Source organism: Penaeus chinensis, chromosome 30 (genome assembly GCF_019202785.1).
Source record: "Penaeus chinensis breed Huanghai No. 1 chromosome 30, ASM1920278v2, whole genome shotgun sequence".
Taxonomy (NCBI): Eukaryota; Metazoa; Arthropoda; class Malacostraca; order Decapoda; family Penaeidae; genus Penaeus; species Penaeus chinensis.
The window spans coordinates 482,863-490,362 of NC_061848.1; the positions used below are offsets into that span (position 1 = coordinate 482,863).

At 49.4% G+C, this 7,500-nt stretch overlaps 1 protein-coding gene across 4 annotated transcripts in view; it reads right to left on the reverse strand.

The window, feature by feature from the left end:
- The window catches only part of LOC125041576 (obscurin-like), a 19,283-nt gene extending 12,476 nt beyond the window's left edge, over positions 1–6,807 (reverse strand). For 3 of the 4 annotated variants that reach the window (XR_007116295.1, XM_047636614.1, XM_047636613.1), the window contains exons 1-9: positions 6,490–6,807; positions 5,261–5,512; positions 4,974–5,074; positions 3,313–3,505; positions 2,846–2,975; positions 2,620–2,680; positions 896–1,028; positions 467–591; positions 1–135 (exon numbers count right to left, since the gene is read on the reverse strand). The exon at positions 1–135 is cut by the window's left edge and continues 79 nt beyond it. Coding sequence is in view for 3 of the 4 variants with exons in the window: in XM_047636614.1 (XP_047492570.1) it covers positions 1–135; positions 467–591; positions 896–1,028; positions 2,620–2,680; positions 2,846–2,975; positions 3,313–3,505; positions 4,974–5,074; positions 5,261–5,512; positions 6,490–6,766 (1,407 nt within the window). In the remaining variant the exon portion in view is untranslated. The remainder of the gene's footprint in view (positions 136–466; positions 592–895; positions 1,029–2,619; positions 2,681–2,845; positions 2,976–3,312; positions 3,506–4,973; positions 5,075–5,260; positions 5,513–6,489) is intronic. The other variant, XM_047636615.1, reaches the window with a different exon arrangement.
- Between the last annotated feature and the right edge of the window lie 693 nt (positions 6,808–7,500).

The window sequence follows — 7,500 nt, forward strand, 5'->3', positions numbered from 1 at the left end:
AGGGGCAACCCGGGCGAGCCACAGGTGCCACTCGCTCGGCCCTTCTTCGTGCCGGACTCTGTGCTCCACGTCGCCGGTGTACGAGTAGTTGTTGGTCGACAGCAGCCTCTGGTCCCGCAGGCGCTTCCAGGAGACCTGTAAATACAGGCACTCACTGTCTTTAACAGCGCAGGCGGGAAAATAATGGAACTTGGTACGTAATGTTCTGTAAGCAGACAGTAGAGCTTTATGTTCAGGGCAATGTAGGCGAGTGGCCTGAGACAGGCTGCCCTGTCAATGTCGCTCCGTCGCCGGTCGCGATATCCGCCCCTGCGATCTGCCTCCGTGGGATCTGCATTGAAGGTGACTGATAGCCAGCTGGCATTTCATGCTAATCATGCTTGTGTTTGCTTCCCCCCACTCACCCCCCCCCCACCTACCCAGGCACCATGATGCCCAACAGGAAAGTGCGCGAGGGTTGACCCACCGTAGCAGCCTCGTCGGCGAATACCCTGCAGCTGAGGGTGGCTTCCTCGCCGGCCGTCGCCGCCACGTCGCCCAGGCTCTCGACGCCCACGGGGGCCGGCCGGGCGCGCTCCGGCTGCGGCAGGCCTGCAAAGCACATGGACTTCAGACGCTGCGCAAGTACAGGCGCGTTATGGCAAGGATATATATATATATATATATATATATATATATATATATATATACATACACACATATATATGGTAGAAAAACCCACAATGTAAAACTAGATTTATTCAATAAATCTAGTTTTACATTGTGGGTTTTTCTACCATAGTATCAACACGTAGAGTGTTTTCACCTTTCATATATATATATATATATATATATATATATATATATATATATATATATATATATATATGAGATGGTTCGGGCGCGTGTGACTCACCCTTGACCGCCATGGCTGCCGTGTCGCTCAGCAGTCGGCCGGAAGCCGCCAGCAGCACTTGGCACGTATAGCTTCCCGAAGCCGTGACGTCCACTTCCCGGAGGACCAGCCGCTGCGGCGTTGACGCCTCACGCTGTGCCAAAGGAAGATTTCGAGGCTTAGCCCTGACACTGTGCCAAAGGGAAATTTCAAAGGCTTTGTTCTGGCGCCGTGCGAAAGTGAAGCCACAGGTAAGTATTCAAGACCTGGATCCCCTGCAGTGGAGCTCCAACCAATCATCAGAACGAAGCTGCACTCCCCGCTCTCGTAACAATGACTAGAGCTATTATTTTTGTTCATTTTCTAACGCCAAGCAACGAGAGCGTAGAAATAATGGACCAATCACAGAGTGTTAGCCCCTAAGCTTTGACAGCACCAATATTTAGTTTACCAATAACGGTGTCCTTCAGCTGTCTTAGGCGTCTTAAAATGGCTCACATGACTTATGCTTATAATTTGTAGTATAGAGACGATTTGATTAAGATTATGTTACACGAGAAATAAAAAAAAAAAAAAAAATGAGATAAGTAATCATCCGTAAGAAGGAGCAAATTATATATATATATATATATATATATATATATATATATATATACATATACATATACATATACATACACACACACACACACACACACACACACACACACACACACACACGCACACTCAGATCATGTTGAGGTTCGTAAAGGTTGGGCTGAAAATTTTAAGCATCTGTATCAGGTAGACCCTCCAGCAGTTAGTTTGGATGCAAGTGGTATCACAATACTTGTGCCGGACCCACCCATCAGCGAGGAACCTCCTGCCCTAATTGAAGTTAGGGAGGCGATCTCTAAGACGCAGGCATATGTGATATCCCTGGTGAACTACTAAAGGCCGGTGGTGAACCTATGGCACGAAGCATACATTCTTGACTGCCATCTGGCAATCTGGTTCCATTCCCCCTGACCTATTGAGGGGCGTGGTCATCACATTGCCCACATTCTTCTGAAACGGATCCGCGACCACTTACTAAAGCACCAGAGACTGGAGCTATCTGGATTCAATCCTGGCAAGTCCACATTAAACCGAATCCAAGCGCTGCGAGTAATTGTGGAACGCCGCCATGAGTACGGTCGTGGGTTGCCTCAAGAAGGCGTATGACTTGATGCATCGAGAATCGCTATAGGAGATTCTGAGACTTACGGGAATTTCGACACGGATTATTGGCTTAATAGCAAGCCTATTTGCTAGTACTGAAAGTGTGGTGGGGGCCTGTCTTCCCTGTTAATTCAGGGGTGAGGCAAGGCTGTATCCTGCGCCAACACTCTTCATCACTTGCATTTACTGGATATTGGGCAGTATGGAGCAAAAGTGGGCAATATCAAGGTCACGGACCTTGACTTGCTGACGATGTTGCTATCCTATCTGAGTCTCTGGAATCTTGGGCGGCGGCTCTTGACGGATTTTGCACACACACACACACACACACACACACACACACACACACACACACACACACACACACATCCATACATATGTAAATATAGAAACACACACATATATCTGAGTCTGTGTGCCAGTGTAAGACACATTGACTTCCAGATGTCGGTGCAGGGAAGACACTAGAGGACTTCCAAGGTAAATGCAACATCAAAAAAATATTCGGTTGTCAGAGACGATTGATTACATTTGGTTCTACTTACAATTACTTCAATGTCAGCGTTGAACTCGGTACCCACTTGTGCATTTCGGAAAGGATTATAACTGTAAAGAGAAGACGAGAGCGACAGACTCATTTCTGGGAAACGGATTTTGGAAAAAAAGGTTTTTATCATTCTTCTTAATGAGGTATTGGGAAGAACATTTTGATCTGATAATGAGGCTGTTACGAGCGAAAAGGAAAGACGAGGATGGACTTCAGCCACTTACTGGAAGAAGGGAGCACCGTTGAACAGCCATTCGAGCCGTGCGAGGCCCTCGCCTCCGCGGTAGGCGCAGGTGAGGGTCTGGTTCGTGAAGCGGGCAGCCATGGCGGGAACGCCCACTTCCAGCATGGGTTCTGGGGGCGGAACAAAGTTTGGGCAATGTTCTTAATGTTTCCTACATTAGTAAAGTCTAGAAATGGAGGCTGGGAGGCGGGCATGCGCTGACTAAAATATATACAGCACACTGTAATAGCTAATCGAAGCGCATGAGAGTATTCCTCTCATTCCTGGAAAAATCACACATATCCACTTTGTCTTATGTTCCTCTCTGTGCCATACCTTCTATCGGTTTGTCTGTCTGCTCTTCTGCCTCCCTGATTGTCTGTCTGCCTGCTTTATGTCAGCCTATGTGTCTACCTCTCTCTTTACCCTATTTTTCTCTTCCTCAGTGACAGAATACAAAATACTTACCAGCAACAAAGAGTTCATAGGAAACCGTCCCATTCGAGAAGCACTTATAGAGGCCTTCGTCCTTCTTCTGAATGTCTGAAATCTCGAGGGCAGGCGAGCCGTTCACTTCAACCAGCCCGAAGCGCGCGTCTGCCACCACAACTACGCCGTTCAGGGCAACGAGCCGATTTGCTAGCGAGTGGACCCACGTGACCTGCGACGGGTACGGTGACAGTGACGGAGGCGGAAAGGGGTGGGGGCAGAAAAAGAGAGGAAAGAGAGGAGGAGAGGGGATAGGAAGGGAAGGAGAAAAGAAGGAAGGGGAGAGAGAGAGAGAGAGAGAGAGAGAGAGAGAGAGAGAGAGAGAGAGAGAGAGAGAGAGAGAGAGAGAGAGAGAGAGAGAGAGAGAGAGAGAGAAGAAGAAGGAAAGGCAAGGAGGGAGGGGAGGAAAGAGAGAATTAATAAAGGAAACAGGGAGGGAGAGAGGGAGGGAGGGAAGAAAGGGGACAAAGAGAGCGAAAAAATAAAAAAATAAAGAGGATGGGAGAGAAGGAAAAAGGAGAGGAGGAAAAAAAGGAGGCAGAGAGAGAGGGAGGGAGGGACGAAAGAAGGGAGCGAGGGAAGGATGGAAAAAGTGAGAGTAGGATAGAGGGATAGAGAAAGAGAGAGAGAGAGAGAGAGAGAGAGAGAGAGAGAGAGAGAGAGAGAGAGAGAGAGAGAGAGAGAGAGAGAGAGAGAGAGAGAGAGAGAGGGAGAGAGAGAGAGAGAGAGAGAGAGAGAGAGAGAGGGAGGGAGGGAGGGAGGGAGGGAGGGAGGGAGGGAGGGAGGGAGGGAAGGAGAGGGAGGAAAGGAGGGAGGGAGGGAAGGGAAAAAAGGAGAGTGGGAGAGTGGGATAGAGAGATATATAGATAGATAGATAGATAGATAGATAGATGGATGGATGGATGGATGGATGGATGGATGGATGGATGGATGGATGGATGGATGGATGGATGGATAGATGGATGGATGGATGGATGGATGGATGGATGGATGGATGGATGGATGGATGGATGGATGGATGGATGGATGGATGGATAGATAGATAGATAGATAGATAGATAGATAGATAGATAGAGAGAGACAGAGGCAGAGAGGGAGGGAAGTAGAAACAACAAAAAGAGGGTAGGGGGAGGAAGAAGGAAAGGAGATAGAGAAGGGAGAGAGTAGGCAGCGGAGGAGGGGGGGAGAGTAAGCAAAGGGAGAAGCAGAGGGGGCAGAGGAAGGCAAAGAGAAAAAAGGAGGGGAGGAAGGGGGTAGCGAGAGAAGGAGGGAGAGAGAAAGAGACGGGAGGAAGGGAAGGAAAGGGAGGGAGAGAGGAGGGAGGGAAAGAATGGAGGGAGAAAGGAAGAAAGGGAGAGAAGCGACAGAGAGGGGAAAATAAGGGAGAAGGAAATGAAAAGAGGAAAAGGAGGGAAGAGGAGAGGAAAGGAATGAGTGAAGGAAGGAAGGAAAAAAAAGAAGATAGGAAGGAAGTAAGAATGGAGAGAGGAAGGGTAAGGGAGAAGGGAGATATGGAGGGAGAGACAGAAACATATTTACATAGTTGTTATGAATATTTCAACAAATATGACCGCAAAATAAAACTGTCAGCGAGGACTGGGAGAACCACAAGCAGTTTGAGGCACGAGCACGACACCCACCGGCTGTCCTGCGGCGCCGACGGGGCACGGGAGCACGGCCGTGGCGCCCGCTCGCACTTCCCGACGCCGCGCCTCAGGCTCGCCCTCCGCAGGGGTTGTTTCTGCAGGAGTCGGGGAAGTCACGATTTTTTCATAATTTGGATGTTCTACGTTCAGTTTACTTTGGTAATCTTTGTTCTCTGTCGGTATCTGTTGTTAAAAGCATGTATAATTTCTGTGGTCTTCAACCCTACGTTGCTCTCGCCACCACAGACCTCGTTCTGGCAGACAAAACTACTTTAACAAACCTATGCCGCGGGATGTCCTGGTCGATGCTTGGCCGACCAGAGCTCTCAGCTTCCCCAGCACGTCCGTAATCTTCGCTAGATCCTCCTGGAAGCTTCGTGGGTCGTCTCCTTCCACACTCGTATTGATGTAGTTGGTGTACGCCTGGAGGAGCTCCTCCAGAGCATCCGCCAAGGCAGGTATGCCGTCGTCCTCGAACGGCTCCTCGTCGCACGGCTCGTCCGGCGTCGAGGGGCGTGCCGACGGAAGCACTTCTGAGGGTGTGCGGTAGCAGGTGGTAAAATATACTGCACATTATATTTCATTTCGCAATTTTTTCACTATTTTCAACTTCTTTAACATAAGCCAACTATTCACTGCAGTTTGTGAATTGCATAATAGCTAGATGCTTTGCACATTTAATTGTACCACGGAAGTAACAGCTTAAAGTCAGCTGTTCTCTCGGCCGGTTTGGTGTTGTGTAAAGCTGAGACCCCAGGTGTCCTCGCAATCTAGTGCTCGTTAATTAGGTGTGGCCCACAACTGCACAACGGACGAGGTTGAGGAAATTGTTTGTCTTATCTACTCGCATCGGATGGAATTGGAAACAGTGAGCCCTCAGTTGAATTGTATTAAACTAGATCGAACTATTTTGAAAGATGAGAGACACTGGCCGCCAAGTTTAGTCCAACACCAGGAACAGCGCCCTGTGTGGCATCGGCTCCCTGCTGCGATAGCGCTCGTATCACTGCCTATCTCTGGTCCTCACAACGGAGGAGCTAAGGGTAAGTATATAATGATACTGTAAATTTACATATGAAATTGCAAGTAGAACAATGAAGCGAAGTACATGAAAACACGAATATGCATATCCGTGTGTTTTCCTGTACTTCCCTTCATTGTTCTACTTGCATTAACATATTAAATCAAGAAAAACATGACTAAAGCAACCAGATACACTTTGAAATTAAAATACTGCAACAATACCAGTTCTTCCTTCCAACGACACGTGACAAAAGTAAAAGTAACTTTTGAAAATGACTGACAGCAAGCACAACACCAATAACATAGTAATAACAACATCAATAATAATAATGGTTTCAAAAATAATAAATGATGTAAATGATAAACAATGAAAACGAAATGGTAACAATATTGGTGACATGAAAGGTATTCTTGGCTCAACGCCCTGGCTGCTGCAAAGCCGCAAGCGGATCCGCCGCCGTCACAGCGCGCGGCGGTGCAGACTCACCCTGGGAAGCGATGACGGCGACCAGCTGCTTGACGCGCTCGCTCAGGCGACCCACCGTCATCTTGCTCGTCAGCGCCTGGTAGCGGATATGCTGCAGGGCGTCCCACTGGTTGCTCATGCGGGAGCGAATCTCCTCCATCAACTCTGCCGCTGTGCCCAGGCCTGACGGCGTTGCGGTGCCCTCCGGCCGGGCCGCGGAGGCGCGCAGGGTCACGACGAAGCAGAGCAGCCCGAGGAAGAGCCGGCGCTGGTGCGCGAGCGGCGAGGATCCTGTCATGCCGGCGGCAGGCGTTACTGTGGTGTCCTGCGGCCGCGGCGGCGCTCGCGTGCTCAAGGCCGAGACAGTTGCGAGTGACTGCCAGAAGAATGACTAACGCTTCGGCAGTTGAGAATGGCCGTGGCCGAGGTCTCCTGCCACTGGCCTTGATCGACATGGGGTCGCCGTCGTGTATGTGCCCGGGTCTGGATAATGCTTTTGCATCATAATTAGAAAAAAAGTTTGCATTATACATTGTTCAGCTCCATGTTCAGTCTGTAGAAACAGTGTCTCTTTGCGAGAGCCTTATCTGATCGGTGACAAGATCAAGTGGACCACTCATCTGCATGTCGTCGTCAGAGGCCAAAGGTCTGCCGTCCTCTCTAGACTTGTCTGTATCTTGGCTCTGCTTCGTCGAAAATGATTTCCTACACAACTGGTCCTAGGGCAGTTCTCAGTTCATCCGAGAGGCGAGGCCTAGCGTCGGCAGCCGAAGGCGTTGTCGCGGTGGGAAATCCAGCGAGCGGTGCTGGTTCACATTTCAAGTACATTCAGCGTTGCGGTGTATTCGCGGCAATGACCCATCTCCCAATTGTTAAGGAGGACATTCTGATGTTGTCTCCAATCTGAGCCGCTGATATAATGCCAAGGGCGCCTCCGAAAAGAACGCGCCCTCCCCGCTGCGTGGCTCCGACTTGTGATCGACTGCCGCGCGTGCGTCTATCTCCGCTACTTCGGTTCCCTCTTAAACTCGT